Source organism: Peromyscus leucopus, chromosome 3 (genome assembly GCF_004664715.2).
Source record: "Peromyscus leucopus breed LL Stock chromosome 3, UCI_PerLeu_2.1, whole genome shotgun sequence".
Lineage (NCBI taxonomy): Eukaryota > Metazoa > Chordata > Mammalia > Rodentia > Cricetidae > Peromyscus > Peromyscus leucopus.
The window spans coordinates 150,372,781-150,389,006 of NC_051065.1; the positions used below are offsets into that span (position 1 = coordinate 150,372,781).

Here is a 16,226-nt window from a genome sequence, read left to right on the forward strand (position 1 = left end):
GCCAAATGTAGTCAGAAAGTTTCTCTGGTCCTGGCCAGGCCTCCTCAGTCCCATGGCCTGCTTATAAAATAACCACACAGAAGCTTAATATTAATTATAATTGCTTGGCCATTAGCTCAGGCTTATTACTGACTAGCTCTTACACTTAAATTAACCCATAATTCTTTTTTTTTTTTTTTTTTTTTTTTTTTTTTTTTCGAGACAGGGTTTCTCTGTGTAGCTTTGCGCCTTTCCTGGGACTCACTTGGTAGCCCAGGCTGGCCTCGAACTCACAGAGATCCGCCTGGCTCTGCCTCCCGAGTGCTGGGATTAAAGGCGTGTGCCACCACCGCCCGGCTCATAATTCTTATCTATGTTTAGTCATGTGGTTTGGTACCTTTTCTCAGTTCTGCCTTAATATCTTGCTTCCTCTGTGTCTGGCTGGTGACTCCTGACTAGCCCTTTCTCTTCCCAGAATTCTCCTTGTCTGCTTGCCCTGCCTATATTTCCTGCCTGGCTACTGGCCAATCAGCATTTTATTTATCAACCAATCAGAGCAACACATATTCACAGCATACAGAACGACATCCCACAGCAGCAAAGGCCGATATTGTGTGGTATAACCAGAAACCTTTTACTATTGACACATTTTTTTTCACAACCCCCACTCAGTTACACCGCCCCATGTGGGTGCTTGACCACCAGCTTAAGCTGTGGGCTGGAGAAGAGAGAGGTGGTGTGAGCAGACTTGAGGCTAGCCTCAGCTGTGCTAAGCAGTACTGTGGCTAGTGGAGATAAAGGAGGGCCACTGTAGTGCTGTGGATGCCTGGGGGAGCCTGGCTCACCATGTTCACACGGTACTCACAGAGGCTGAGTTCACACAGTATGAGAGGCTGCCCACGCTAGAGCCTGGAACTAGATTGCATGGGTGGTAACATCTTTCTGTCTTACCAGAGAAGCCCAGGTTCAAACCCCAGCACTGCCAGGAATACCCAAGAAGTACTACCTAGGCGTACACTAAGTGAAAGTAAATATTATGGCGGAGTGTAGATTTCTGTCAGGTCAGCAGTAAAGCATTTGGGGGAGGAGGTATCTTTTCCTAGTCTATGCAAAATCATGGTGTGTGCTGGCCATGAGGTGAAGCAGGCTCAGAAGGAGCCGGCTAAATCCACGAGTGACTGGGCATCTGAGGGCGGGGGCTCCACACAGCTCAGATTTACCTGAAGGAAAAAGAGGCCATGCCTGAGCTCCACCCACCCCGCAGAGCGCACTCGGTTCTGTAAGGACCTACAGCTTCCGACTGTTCTCTCCTCTCTGGCCTCAGATGAGACCATCCTCAGGATGGATGAGGTGGGCCACATCCCACAGACAGCAGCCAGCCATGTAAGCTCCTCCAACACTCTTCCCAGGGATGAGCAGCCCCCAGCTGACATGCTGCGGCCTGACCCTCGGGACACCCTCTATCGAGGTAAGTTTGATCACTGTATGGAGGGTCTACACCTGCCAGGTTCTCTGTGTTGATGAAAAAGACTCAGGAGACCTCTCTATGCTACAGTATCCCCAAAGTAACAACATCTTTTCCCCATTTGAAGTGTAAAACATAGCATACATACCAAATTACAAGAGCATTTATGTCCAGTTTTATGATTTCACAAATCATTATAGAGTAGACATTTTCTAACCAACACCCTGGAATTAGAGTCCAGATGTCCCCACACAGTCCTAGATGGCCACAAATGTCAGCCTTTTTATGGATCCCAGCTCTCTTTTTTTTTTTAAACATATATATTTTTTAAGATTTATTTATTATTATGTATACAGTGTTCTGCCTGCATGTATGCCTGCCAGCCAGAAGAGGGCACCAGATCTCATTACAGATGGCTGTGAGCCACCATGTGGTTGCTGGGAATTGAACTCAGGACCTCTGGAAGAGCAGGCATTGCTCTTAACCTCTGAGCCATCTCTCCAGCCCCCTGGATCCCAACTCTTATCACCCAGTAAGGAGTGACTATGTTAGTCTTTCGATGCTGAGGACTGAATCTGGGACCTTGGGCTGAGCCTGTTCTCTGCCCTGGAGAGCATCCCCAGCTGCTCATGTTTACATTTTAAAAGCTGATGGTGTGCCCCTTTTTTTCCCTTTAAAAGAAGGCAGTGGCCAGGTGTCTCACCTATCTACAGTCCCAGCAGTCAGGAGGATGGGGCAGGAAGATCCTGAGCTTGTGACCATGGCAGACCCTGTCTCAGAGAAACAAAACCAAAAAGTAGTGAAAACTGGACAGCGGGAGAAGGAAGGGAATCCGCTAAGGGAAGTATGCTGAGGTGGAGCCTTGTGGCCTCTTGAAGTGTCGCTAGACAGTGATCCAATTGTACTGTCCCTGTGTCTTGGAGTTCTCTTCCTGTGGTGACAGTCTCAGCCGATAGACATGGATTGGGACCACAGCTGTCACCAGTGACTACAGTATGATTGGAGGCTGCTCTGGTGGAGGACATCGGGTCTCTCCCTCAGCCAGAGGCCTTTGTGGCCCTCAGATGTTTGTGTTCTCACCTCTTCACACACTTCGATCCTCCTCTTCCCTTCTGTTCTCAGTGCCGCTCATCCCCAAGTCCCATCTGCGCCATGTCCTGCCTGATTGTCCCTACAAACCCAGCTACCTGGTGGATGGGCTCCCGCTACAGCGCTATCAGGGCCTCCGCTTTGTAAGTCATGTCCCTAGACCAAGGAGGACTGGGAGAAGGCCTGTTGCCTGTGGCTGGGGGTGTAGGGGATGGGGGATGGACTAAAGCTGACTCCGTGCTTCCTGTGTCCCAGCACACAGGATGGCCTCTCAGGTCCCTGGGCTGCATCCCTGGCTGGGCTCACTAGGGTGAACTGTCCTGCAGAACCTGCAGATAGATGCTCTGCCTTCGAATCTGTCTCTTCCCCCAGTCCTACAGCCTGGTGACTGTTCCAAGGGCCACACAGACCCTGTCCTGCCTGCCCAGTCCCGGAAACTGGGTAGCCAGTGGCATTTTAAACTGACAGACAAGATGCTTGGGGAAATGTACTAGATGTGGGTGGTAGCTTTATCTGTGTGGAGGGTGAGGGAGCAGAAAGAACGTGATACACCCAGGTCTAGGGATGAAGATAGAGGACTGGAGGCATGAAGGAAGTGGTCAAGAGTCATGGCCAGGCCAGAGAGTGTGGGCCATAATTGAGGACGTTTTTGGTGGCGGTGAGCTCAGGCTGTGTTTAAGAGCAAAGGAAATGGAGTGTAGAAGGGGCTCAGCGCTGAGAGAGGGAGTGGATAAAGAGAGGCTCCAAGATGGAAGGAGGGGGTCAGGTGGCGAAGGGAAGAGGAAATGGTCTTGGTGACAGCTAAGGGAGACAGATGGCCCAGGGAGGAGCCCACAAGGGCATGTGTGAAAAGATGAGTCAAGACTGCATTACTAAGTGTGTGACATTCAGCACCGTGGCACCTCCCGTCGTTCCCCCCTCCCGTCCCCGCCCCCCCCCCCCCGTCCCCAGGAGTCTCCCTCATGCATGCCCTCTTTTCTCTGCTTCCAGGTTCATCTGTCCTTTGTTTATCCCAACGACTACACCCGTCTGAGCCACATGGAGACCCATAATAAGTGCTTCTACCATGAAAGTGCCTATGACCAGGACAGGTGTGTGGCACTGCATGGGGCAAGTGGAGGGACTTTCAGGGGACCTGTGGGAGTCAGGAGAGCTGCCTAGGCTGGAGGGCCGGCCCCTCCATGCTGAGGAGTCCTGGGCCCTCCTCACACGTGCATGTGTGGGTATACCTGCCCAGAACATACCGTCCCAGCTCCATTCTCCACTCTCTCCCAGGAATAATCTGTGAGGAATCTGGTGCCCATCCACATGTCCTTCCTCCTACAGGTCCAGCTTCCAGGAGTATATCAAGATGGACAAGCCAGAGAAGCAGGGCCTGGAGCAGCCAGGTACAGAGGCGAGTGCCGCTAAGGCTGTCAGAGCGCACCTAGCTGCGGGTGGTGGTGGTCTCTTTCTAGGGAACATTCTAATCATACCGCCTTGCACCCGAGGAGCTTAGCATGCAACCCCCTCCCCCCATCGGATCCCCTCATCACAATCCAGGGAGCAGAGCAGTACCCACGCCTTCCATTTCAGTCCACGTAGAGAGTGATGCTTCTCACGCACTGGGGCAGCTGGAGACGTGGGTGGCCGTGGGACCCTCGCTCTGTACACTGCTGGGAAGCATGCTATAGAGAAATCCTGTCTTGCTGTGGCCTTCCTTCATGAGGGACAGGGTATGGCTGAGCTCACTTGTTGAGTCCTAAATGGTGCCGGTGCTTATAAGGTATTTTATATCACTGGGCTCACAGTGTTCTAAGTGGTTATGTTTTGTTTCGATTTTTAAAAGCTTTCCTTTGTTTGCATATGTGCTTTTGCTTTTTTTTTTTTTTTAAGACAAGGTCTCACCCTGGCATTCAGGATAGCCTGGAACTTGCTGTGTAGCCTAGGCTAGACTCAACTTTGTGACAGTCCCCCTGTCTCTCCCTTCCAAGTGCATGATGACAGGCCTGCACCACCATGCCGCCTTTCAGCCTTGATGGAAATAACAAACCAGGGGGTAACTGAGGCGGAGTAACTTGTGCAGGGTCACACAGCAAACGGCCCCCACCTGGACCCCTCGGGATGTCCCATGGGTAACCATCTGCCGTGTTGTGTCTTTGGGGAAGAATTGAAAACTCCTGAACTGAGGGATGATTCTTAACAGGTTTTGAGGATGGCCTTCTGGAAGAACCCCAGTATGAAGAAGCAGAGGACATCCCTGCCTCCCAAGACCAGGATCCTGGGACACAAGGGAGAAAACAAAGGACTACTTCCACCCCAGGGCTGGGTGTCACTGACTACCACCTCCGGAAGCTCTTGGCTCACCCACAGAGTGGCCCGTTGGCCCCTTTTTCCAGGCGGAACTCGACACCTCCCTTTCCAACAAGGACTAGTGGCAGCCCAGGCCAGCAGCCAGAGAAAAGGAAGGGGAAAAGTAGCCCTGTGCCCAGCCACGATTTGTCTCATTCTGACAAGGGGACCCTGAGGAACCTGCCTCTCGTTCAGAGAGCCAGACCCACTGGGGACAGTCCCGGGAAGACGCTTGAGCAGGCCCAGTGGCTGAATCAAGTGGAGTCCTACATTGCTGAGCAGAGAAGGGGTGACCGGATGCAGCCCCAGGCTCCCAGCAGGGGCTGGCATGGGGAGGAGGACGTGGTGGTAGCAGCAGGCCAGGAAAGAGAAGTGGAGGAAGAGGAAGAGGTGGAAGAAGAGGAAGAAGATATGAGTGAGGTGTTCGAATACGTACCTGTGTTTGACCCGGTGGTGAACTGGGGCCAGACCTTCAGTGCTCAGAACCTTGACTTCCAAGCCCTGAGGACTGACTGGATTGATCTGAGCTGTAACACATCTGGCAACCTGCTGCTTCCGGAGCAGGAGGCCCTGGAAGTCACACGGGTCTTCCTGAGAAAGCTCAGCCAGAGGACCCGGGGGTAAGGTAAAGGGCTTCCCTGGGGCTGGGGCAGGGGTATATATATGGTAACCGCTGTCTTCAGGAGGCCCTGACCTGTGGACGGAAAGCAGGGTTCCCACCGCAGGAGTAGACCTTTGCTGGTATTCTGGGCTGTGAGAAGGTTGCGTGACTTCGTCCTGGCTGAGCTGAGGACTAGCAAGGCTTGGTCGATGGCATCTGCCTTCTGAGAAGAAGCTTGGGAAGAGAGAAGCATGCAAAACAGGCTGAAAACTTCAGCCACAGCCTCAGATGGGGGTTAGAGGGCGTGGCTAGAGCTCTGCTCTCCCTCACCTCTCCTGCTGTCCTGCCCCTCATAGGTGTCCCCCCCATTATACCCTCTCTCCCTTTATACGTTCACTTGTTTAATCAATGGGGTGAAAATTCACATCCTATTAAACTCAGTATGCTGATTTTTTTTTTTTTTTTTTTTTTTTTTTGATTTTTCGAGACAGGGTTTCTCTGTGTAGCTTTGCGCCTTTCCTGGGACTCACTTGGTAGCCCAGGCTGGCCTCGAACTCACAGAGATCCGCCTGCCTCTGCCTCCCGAGTGCTGGGATTAAAGGCGTGCGCCACCACCGCCTGACTCAGTATGATGGTTTTAAAAGTACCTTCCTATTGGAGTTGAGCCATCACTCCAGGGCATTCCCATTCCCTTCGCGTTAGCTTGGGTTCCCGCGCCCACACCAGCCGGGCAAGTGCTGCCCTACGAAGCTGTGTCCCCGCCCTTTTCTTTTCGAAATAGGGTCTCAGTGAGTTATTGAGGCCGACCTTGAATTCATGGTGTAGCTCAGGCCTGGAACTTGAGATCCTCTTGCCTCAGCCTCCAGAGGAGCTGGGCTGACAGGTCTGCACCTCACGACCTGAGGACAGGGAAGGGAGAGGAGAGGAAAAAGGCCCTCCCTGCTAGTTACGATTGAACGATTCTTTCCCACCGTGGTTATCCTAGTGTGCTGTAGAGCAGAGCTGCCCCGCCTACCCAAGTGCATCCTGCACCTGTAACTGCCCTGCCTCGGCTCCTCCCACCCCACATTCTTGCCAGGCTCTGGTACCCACTGTTCTACTCCGTGCTTCCACGTACAAATGAAGACACGTGGTATTTGCCTTTCTGTGCCTAAGTTATTTGTCCTACAATTCTATCCATACCGCCGTGAAAGGATTCTGCCGTTGATGACTAAATAATAGTCCAACCTATATGTGACCAGTGTTGCTTACTCACTCGCTTATGGAGAAACGCTTTGGCGGTTGTGACTGGAGCCACGGTGCACACATGAGGGCAGGTGACTTTAACGTGCTAACTTTTGTTCCTTGGACAGTAGGCTAGCTGGAGCATAGGTAACTCTAGTTGTAGTTTTTTGAGGAACCTCTGTGATTTTTTCCTGTACTAACGTACACTCCCACCAGCGTGGAAGAGAGTCACTGTTCATCTGCATCCTCTAATGGCTGTAACTCTGTTATTGTATTTTAGTCATCTTGACGGCTGTCAATCTTGCTGGGTGAAATGGTATCATTTTGATCTTACCCCTGATGGTTAGTGATACTGAATATTTTTTTCACATACTTGTTAACCATTTTAAAAAAGATTTACTTATTTTATATCTATGAGTGTTTTATCTGTCTGTATGTAAGTACATTGTGTATGTGCCTAGTGCCCTAAGGGACCAGAGGAGGGTGCTAGATGCTTTGGAACTGGGATTATGGATAGTTGTGAGCCACCATGGGGCATTGGGAAGCAAATACGGGTCCTTTGGAAGGTCAAGTGCTCTTAACTATCAAGTCATCTTACTAGCCCATCTACCCCCCACTTTTTGATCTTGTTTGGTTTGGAGGTTTTTTTTGACATAGAGTCTCACTTTGTTGCCTAGGCCAGCCTTGGTTTGTTTTTTGTTTTTGTTTTTTGGTGGCCCTCCTGTCCTCTTCCTAAATGCTAGGATTACAGTCATATGTGCTACCATGCCTGACTTTTTGTTTTTGTCTGTGGACTAGAACTCACTATTTGGATGGGGCTAGCCTTGGACTCATAAGCAGAACTCCTGTTTCTGCCTCCCAAAGTCAGGAATTATAAGCAGACACCTGGCTTTTGGTAGGTTTTGTTTTGTTTTTTAGATGAAGTCTTGAGCCCGTGTGGGCCTGGAATGTAGGTTGTACCTCACTGTATACTTGGTGATCTTTGAAAAGGGTAGCTATCTGTTTCCAGATAGGGAGATGGCTCAGTGGGCAAGAGCATTTACCGTGAAAACTTTAGCTGAGATAAAGCCTGGCGTGGCATTGCATGCCTGTAATCCCCGAGTTGGTGGACAGATACGGGGAGAGCTGTGAGATCTCCGTTCACCTGGGTGTGTGCCGCTCCCTCTAGTTTGGCTTGGCCGTATTTGTTCACTTTGGCTTTTTGTTGTCTGAGCTTTGAGGCTGGTTCAGACAGTCTCTGCCCAGAGCAATGTCCTGAAGCATTCGTTACCTGGGTGTTTTCTTTAGCAGTGCCTAAAGTCATTTCTGGTCCTAAATAGAAATGTTTGAGACTGACTGAGTTGATTTTTGAGTGAGTATGGGCTTCATTCTAGTCTTCTGCGCATACGGTTTCTGCTTTCAGAAGGCACTGTCCCCTAGACAAGGCATGCTCTGCTGCCTTTGCTGCCAACCAGGTGGCTGGAAATGCCTGACTTAGTTCCAGGTTCACTCGTCTCCTCCATTGATCGACATCTGTGGGTTATTGTTTTGAGTACCCTGTGTTGGGTGAGTGTGCTTAAAATTGTAGTATCCTCTTGGTGGATTTTTCCTTTAATCAAAGTGACCTTTGTCTCTTCTGACTGCTTTGGTTTGAAGTTTGTCTCTAGATGTTATAGCAGTATCTAATATATTGCTATATTATCTGTATATAGATAATATATCTGTATATATGTAATATATCTAATATTACACCTGTTTTCTAGTTTATTTGCTCAGAGCACCTTTACCATCCTTTCACCCTAAGGTAGTGTCTTTAGGTGATGGAGAGGTGTGCTTCTTGGAGGCAGCAAATAGGCGAATCCTGGTTTTGTTTTGTTTTTAAGATTCATTTTTATTTAAAAAGTTTTTTAACCCTTATTACCCTTATTTTTACTTTATGCGCATGGGTATTTTGAGTGCATGTGTGTCTATGAACCACATGTGTAGAGTGCCTGCAGAGGCCAGAAGAGGGTGTTTGGTCCCCTGGGGCTGGTTTTGCAGATGTTTATCAGCTGCCGTGTGGGTGCTGGACCCAGCACAGGTCCTCTGGAAGAGCAGCCAGTGCTCTTAACTGCAGAGTCATCTCTCCAGACCCACGATTTATTTTAAATTGTTTGTATATGGGGTGGGGTGGGGGTGCATGTGTAAGTGTAGATGCCCTCAGTGTTTAGAAGAGCCTATCAGATCCCTTGGAGCTGGATGATTGTCAGCCACCTGATGTGGGTGCCGGGAACCCAACTCAGGTGCTCTGAAAGAACAGCAATCACTCTTAAACTCTGAGCTTTCTGTCCAGTCCCTGTATCCATATTTCTTGTTTTGTTTTGTTTTGTTTTGAGACAAGGTTTCTCTGTGTAGCCCTGGCTGTTCTGGAACTCACTCTATTGTAGACCAAGCTGGCCTCGAACTCACAGAGATCCACCAGCCTCTGCCTCCCAAGAGCTGGGATTAAAGGCGCGTGCCACCACTGCCCAACTTGTTGGTTTTTTCTTTTTCCTTAATGCAGGTCAGTTTCTCAAGGAATCTGTCACAAGACCCCTTATATTGATTCTTAGTGCTATAAAAGGCCTTAAAAACCATTCTACATTTAAAGATGAAGGAGTGAGTCTCAGGGAGGTTGTATCTCTTGCATGAGCCTCTACAGCTAACCAAGGGCAGAGCAAAGACGAAACTAGGCCCTCCTGATGACTGGCCCTCGGGCTTCTACCACACTCCCTCTGCTCACTCTAGCCCCCTCTGTACCTCAGGAGATACCAGCTGCAGCGCATCATCAATGTGGAAAAGCGCCAGGACCGGCTGCGTGGCGGGCGCTACCTCCTGGAGCTTGAACTGCTGGAAGGCCAGCGCCTGGTGCGCCTCTCAGAGTACGTGTCCACTCGAGGCTGGCGGGGAAGTGACAGCATTGGTGGGGAGGACACGGAAGCCCGGAACCTGCAGGGCCTGGTCTGGAGCCCACGCCGCCGCCGCAGGCACGTGCTGAATGTCCAGGATCCAGAGCCAAAGCTGTGCTGGCCCCAAGGTTTCTCCTGGAACCATCGAGCTGTGGTCCACTTTATTGTGCCTGGTAAGCTTTAGTAGAATGGGGGTCTTGATGGTCACCATGAGCAATGGGGCTGTTTTCTTGATTTGATCTCCCAAGGATTTGTGAGTAAAGCCACGTCGCCATTGAGGAACTGGGACTCACAAAAGAAAACAGGCTGAACAGTTGTTGTGCCGTTGGTGAATAATGGAGCTGAGATCACTGCTTTTTGTCCTGCTAGGTCTCAGGGTTGGGTGTGAGCATCAACTTGGGTTGTTGCTGAAGAAATAAGAGTGAGGGTATTATATAGAGTGGGTTTTGTTTTGATTATTCTTTGTGGTGCCAGAGATCAAATCCAGGGCCTGGCACAGGCTAAGCAAGGCATGGAGCCGCACCTCCAGCCCTAGAGTGGTCTTTCCAGTGAGAAAGGAGACCACAAGACAGTGTGTAAGAGTGAAGGAGGAGAGGTGAGAGGTGGGAGTAAGATGGAGAGGTAGCAGGTCTGTTCAAGCTGGGCAGGGTTGCTGCCCTGAGTCCCACCCACGACTGTCTCCCAGATACTGCCTGGGAGGGGTTCAGGAGCTATAGAAGGGGCTGTGAGCCCCGCCCCTCACTAGGGTCTCCGTGCTTCATGCTAATGATTCCTGTAGTTGCATTGTCCCCTGGCAGAGGTCAATGGGACTCCTGAGTTGGGTCAGAGCTGAGAGATGTTCGCCTTTCCTTAACGCTGCTGTTTTCTCCCTGCCCGACCTCCCTGGATAGTGAAGAACCAGGCTCGCTGGGTGCAGCAGTTCATCAGAGATATGGAGAGCCTGTCCCAAGTCAGTGGCGACCCACATTTCAACGTCATTATCACAGACTATAGCAGTGAGGACATGGATGTGGAGAGGGCGCTGAAGAGGTCCAGGCTGCGGAGGTGAGGAAGACCTGGCTACAGCCAGCTTGTCACCTTTCCACATCCCGGGACTGCTGGTCAGGGCAGAACCGGAAGTTGCAGCCAGCTTTCCTGAGTCCCAGTGTCCAGCTTTACACCCTTGCCCACAACCCAGGGTCACCCACAACCCAGGGTCACCCACAACCCAGGAGCACTCACTCTCTGCTTTATGCCTTCCACCTTCCTTCGGGGAGCCCACAGCTGAATCCTCACTCACCTCCTTCTCTTCCTGCAGCTACCAGTACCTGAAGCTGACTGGAAACTTTGAGCGCTCCGCTGGACTCCAGGCTGGCATCGACCTGGTGAAGGTAATGGGCCTCAGGGAGGCCTGGGAAAGTGCTCAAGAGTAGTTAGGAGACAGAGAGGCATTTGGAAGGTGTAAGGTAGTCAGCTCCTAAGAAAGGGGTTGGGTCACAGGACCATGCTTGTCACTGTCCATCACTGTAACAGGATAACCTGAGCGTCCCAAGGAATTTAACTCTTTTTTTTTTTTTTTTTTTTTTTTTTTGGTTTTTTGAGATAGGGTTTCTCTGTGTAGCTTTATGCCTTTCCTGGATCTCACTCTGTAGACCAGGCTGGCCTCAAACTCACAAAGATCTGCCTGCCTCTGCCTCCCGAGTGCTGGGATTAAAGGCGTGTGCCCACCACTGCCCAGCCTCATCGGCTTTCTATTGCTGTGATAAACACCATGACCAAAAGCAACTTGGCAAGGAAAGGGTTTAATTGGTTCATGCATCTGGGTCCCAGTGGATCACTGAGGGAGGTCAGGGCAGGATCTCAGGCAGGGTCCACGAAGGAGCTGTGCTTACTGGTTTGCTCTTCATAGCTTGCTCAGCTTCCTTTCTCTTCAATTTACTTTTTTAAATTAAAAACCATTACAGATGGGCTGGAGAGATGGCTCAGAGGCTAAGAGCACTGGCTGCTCTTCCAGAGGTCCTGAGTTCAATTCCCAGCAACCACATGGTGGCTCACAACCATCTGTAATGAGATCTGGCGCCCTCTTCTGGCCTGCAGTGCGGGCATTCATGCAGGACAGAACACTGCATACATAATAAACAAACAAACAAATAATAAATAAATAAATCTTTAAAAAATTACAGATGGTTGTGAGCTGTCATGTGGGTGCTGAGAATCAAACCCAGGTCCTCTGGAAGAGCATCCAGTGTTCTTAACCACTGAGCCATCCGCTAGCCCTCCATCTTGCTTTCTCATACAGAGGTGGCACCATCCACAATGGTCTGGACCCTCCTGCATCCATCATGAATCAAAATGCCCCACAGACTCGTCCAAAGGTCAATGTGATGGAGGCATTTTCTTTCTTTCTTTCTTTTTTTTTTTTTTTGGTTTTTCGAGACAGGGTTTCTCTGTGTAGCTTTGCGCCTTTTCCTGGAACTCACTTGGTAGCCCAGGCTGGCCTCGAACTCACAGAGATCCGCCTGCCTCTGCCTCCCGAGTGCTGGGATTAAAGGCGTGCGCCACCACCGCCCGGCAAGGCATTTTCTTAATTGAGGTGGTTCTTCCTAGATAACCCTAGCTTGTGTCAAATTGACCAAAAACAAAACAAACAACAAACAAACAACAAAGCCAATCAGCTCACTGAATTGAATTAAGCTAAGACTTGTTTGTTTATTATTTGTGATGTTGGGAATTGCACTCAAGGCCTTGTGCATGCTAGGCAAGCGCTCTCCCACCCAGCTCCTTCCCAGCTCTGAGGAGAAGGTTCATTTGGTCTCTGGTTCCAGTCTACGGTCATTTTGCCCCAGTGCTTTGGGGCCGTGGTGAGGGAGTGAATCACGGCACAGAACACGTGGTCAAGGACACTGTACTTCGTGGCAGCCGAGAAGTGAGAAAGGGGGGCTAGGCTCCCAGAATCCGCACTCCTCCTGGTGACTTACCTTCTTCCCACTAGGCCCTGCCTCCTACGGGTTCCCCAAGCTCCCAGCAGCACCACAGGCCGGAAATCAATCCTTTGTCACGTGGTCTCTGGGGGACACTTTGAAACCTTAGCAAGGCGCATCCTTGGCACTGCATTGCAGACCCAGAATGCAACGGGACTAAGTAAATATCAAGGACGTGTTTCCCCAGGTGTCAGAATCCTCAGACTCCATAACACATGGGACAGAAGTCAGTATTGTGGTACATGCCTATAATCCCTGCTCCGAGGAGGCTGAGGCCGGGGGAGCATGGGTTGAGGCCAACCTGGACTACATAACAAATCCCAGACTAGTCTTCCAAGATTCTGTCTCCAAAGAAAGTGGGGAAGGAGTCTGAATTCACCCTGTGATGTGAGGACTCAGCCCTGCTATCCAGGGTTGTGGAAATATGCCTAGTGTTTAGCTTCGTGTAAGTTGTCAGTTCCTCCAGTAGGGAAGAGCCCAAGGATTCCTCTAGAGCAGTGTGGTTCTCAACCGGTGGTGACCCCCTTGACAAACCTCTGTCTCCAAAAATTTTTACATTATGATTCATAACAGTAGCAAAATTACAGTTATAAAGTAGCAACAAATAAGTTTATGGTTGGGGATCATCACCACCTGAGGAACTATATTAAAGGGTCGAAGCATGGGGAAGATTGAGAACCGCTGCTCTGTAGAGAGTGGCCTCGTCTCCCAGGTCTGGTCCAGAGCTCTGCTGACCTTGCCTTCTCCATCCCCAGGATCCACACAGCATCATCTTCCTCTGTGACTTGCACATCCACTTTCCAGCAGGAATCATCGATACCATCCGGAAGCACTGTGTAGAGGGCAAGATGGCCTTTGCCCCCATGGTGATGCGGCTGCACTGTGGGGCCACCCCACAGTGGCCTGAAGGTGAGCCTTGCCCTGGGTGAGGGAGGAAGAGGCACCTTCTGACCTTGGTGTTTAACCCCACGGCTGGAAAAGTTTATACCTAAGCATCAGCATCTTCCCCATCCTGTCTTCCTGTGCTCTCTGAACTTTGGGCAGACTCCAGGCTCTACAGCGGCCCTTGCCCCTCCTCCCCAGCATGCATTCACCCGACAGTCGTGAAGCATTTGCTGTGGGCTGGACCCTGTGCCCAGGAAGACAGGAGGGTGGAGAGATGACGTAGAGGAGAAAGCCAACTCCCAGCGGCCAGAAGGGCTGCTGGGGTCACATCCTAATTGCCGGGCTATAGTGAGGTTGTGACATCAGTCTGTGGTCACTGCTGTGTTTGCCGAACCTCAGACCTTGATGGGGGGCTTCCTCCAGACAGTCCAGGGACTTCCTTAGCCGACAGTCTTCCGCCTCTGCCGCCCAGCTCTCTACCTTCAGAAGAGCCTGTGGGAACCCAGCATCCAGCTCGTCTCAGCAGAGTGTCTTGTCTGTCCACAGGCTACTGGGAGGTCAATGGATTTGGACTGCTTGGCATCTACAAGTCAGACCTGGACAAGATCGGGGGCATGAACACCAAGGAGTTCCGAGACCGCTGGGGAGGCGAGGACTGGGAGCTTCTGGACAGGTGACGCAGGAGCAGGGCCTTTGGGGACCTGCTGGAGTTCCAGGCCCAGGGCAGTGAGGCCAGAGCCGCAGAGCACGAGAAAGCATACTGGCCTGGGAGCTCCCAGAGGCTGGCTTCACTGACACTCGGGCCTTGTATCCAGCAAAGGGGATGATACTCCCGCTGCATGTCACAGACCGAGTGGCTAGTTGAGTTGTCAGAGGTAAAGCAAGAGATTGGAGCTAAGCAGTGAAAACGATGATGTTCTTGGGACCAGGTGAGGCACTCGGGAGCTTTCTCCCCAGCCAGGGATCGGACTCTTCCCAGACACAGCTGCCCGGAGGAGGGGCTGAAAGCTGTGAGAGGACATGGGGGAGACAGGCCAAGAGTTAGGAGTGACCATTAAATGACAACAGGATATCTAAGGGGGGTCTGGATTCCTGGAGGTGAGAAAGGAGGTGTTTTGAGAAGAGTAACAGCTCAGGGAAGGGGAGGACTGGGCAGAGCACTCGCCTAGCATGAATGAGGCCTTTGGCTCAATCCCCAGTGTACCAAAGGAGGGGATGTGTGTGTGTGTGTGTGTGTGTGTGTGTGTGTGTGTGTGTGTTCATCACTTTTGTCATCACTGTGACAGAATACCTCACTAAAGCAACTTGAGGGAAGAAGAGTTGGCAGCAGGTTGTTGGCAGGGATGGCATGGTAGCATTCGTAGAGACGAGAACTCCTGACGTCTTGGGCAAACTAGGAAGCAGAGAGAAAGAAACTTAGCCCGGACCTAAGACAGACTAAACCACATAACCCAGTGCATACCATGTGTTTGCATATGCTTGTACATTTGTATTCTTAGCCTGGTGTGGTGGCACTAATCCCAGCACTGGGGAGGCTGGAGGCCAGCCTGGTCTACACAGCAAGAGTCTGTCTCAATCCGCCATCCCCAAAAAAGGAAAGGAAAGAGAGAAATGAAAGGACACAGCGGAGTGGACTTGGCAGGTGGGCCAGGAAAGTGCTCTAGCAAGAAGCAGGGTTGTGTGGATGCCCGTGGATGCCCGTGGCCTCCCGTGGATGCTGGGCTGCAAGAGTGGGAGGAACCTGCTGCAATGAGAAGGTTTCTCCCTGTGTTTGCTTGTGAGCCCTCTTTCCCAAGAGAAGGGGAAGGAAGAGGATGCTACCTTGAGATGTGACCTCAAGGGAGGAACTGAGAGGGAAAGGAAGCCTGTAACTGCTGGAAGGGTCTCCACAGAAGGAGGAAGGGACGAGGCAGGGGCACCAGGGACATGCTACTTCCTGAGAGGGAGGGCAAGGTGCAGCCACCAGCCTCTGGGTTATTCTAATTGGCACGTGAGGTTCAAGCCCAAGGCTTCATTCATCCTCCTCACCAAATTGTGCTTGGTGCAGCTGTCTCCGTTTCTCAGAAGGGAAACGGCTCGTGAAGAGTAGTTAATTACTTGTCCCTTCTCTTCCTGTAAAGCATCAGAGGCCTGAAAATCAGACCCATCTCTGATTTCCCGCTGGAGGGAGAAAAAGGAAGAGTACTGAACTGCTGAGAATGAAAGGTGGGGTGAGGAGAGGTTCCGTCACAGGAAGCCACATCACAGTAGACCCCAAAGCGGGTGGCAGCCCAGTGTGGCTGTTACTGTCACACGTGACCTTCATGCTGGCCTCTGTGCTTTGATGCAGACCTCCAAAATAGTTCTTACCCCTCCTGCTGTCTTTGAGGCCTGAGCAAAGAGCTGCTCTGGTCCCATCTACTTGCAGAGCTGTTTGAAGTATAGGCCTCCTAGAAAAGGGGCCCTCCCCTGGTGGCTGTGCAAATGAGAACATTGCCTAGCCTTGGGTTTGGTCTCCAGTACCGCCAGGAAAACAGCCAGACTGTGCGACACACACCGGTAATCTCAGTTTTCAGGAGGCTGAGGCAGAAGAATCTTGAGTTAGAGGCCAGCCTAGGTGTGGTGATATATTGTGCACCCCAGTAAAACTTATCTGGGGATTAGAGGACAAAGCCAGCCCTAGATCAGACATAGAGGCCAGACAGTGATGGCACACACACCCTTAATTCTTTCACTCAGGAGAAGACAGAGATCTGTCTGGTTCTCTGTGAGTTCAAGACCACACTGAGAACAGAGAGAGCCAGGCG

The 16,226-nt window shown here is 51.1% G+C and overlaps 1 protein-coding gene across 1 annotated transcript in view; it reads left to right on the top strand.

Moving 5' to 3' along the window:
- The window catches only part of B4galnt3 (beta-1,4-N-acetyl-galactosaminyltransferase 3), a 107,050-nt gene that overhangs the window by 87,781 nt on the left and 3,043 nt on the right, over positions 1-16,226 (top strand). The window contains exons 10-19 of the mRNA XM_028880451.1: positions 1,304-1,447; positions 2,567-2,676; positions 3,524-3,624; positions 3,860-3,921; positions 4,719-5,484; positions 9,452-9,768; positions 10,486-10,639; positions 10,893-10,965; positions 13,311-13,464; positions 13,987-14,113. Of these exons, the coding sequence (XP_028736284.1) occupies positions 1,304-1,447; positions 2,567-2,676; positions 3,524-3,624; positions 3,860-3,921; positions 4,719-5,484; positions 9,452-9,768; positions 10,486-10,639; positions 10,893-10,965; positions 13,311-13,464; positions 13,987-14,113 (2,008 nt within the window). The remainder of the gene's footprint in view (positions 1-1,303; positions 1,448-2,566; positions 2,677-3,523; positions 3,625-3,859; positions 3,922-4,718; positions 5,485-9,451; positions 9,769-10,485; positions 10,640-10,892; positions 10,966-13,310; positions 13,465-13,986; positions 14,114-16,226) is intronic.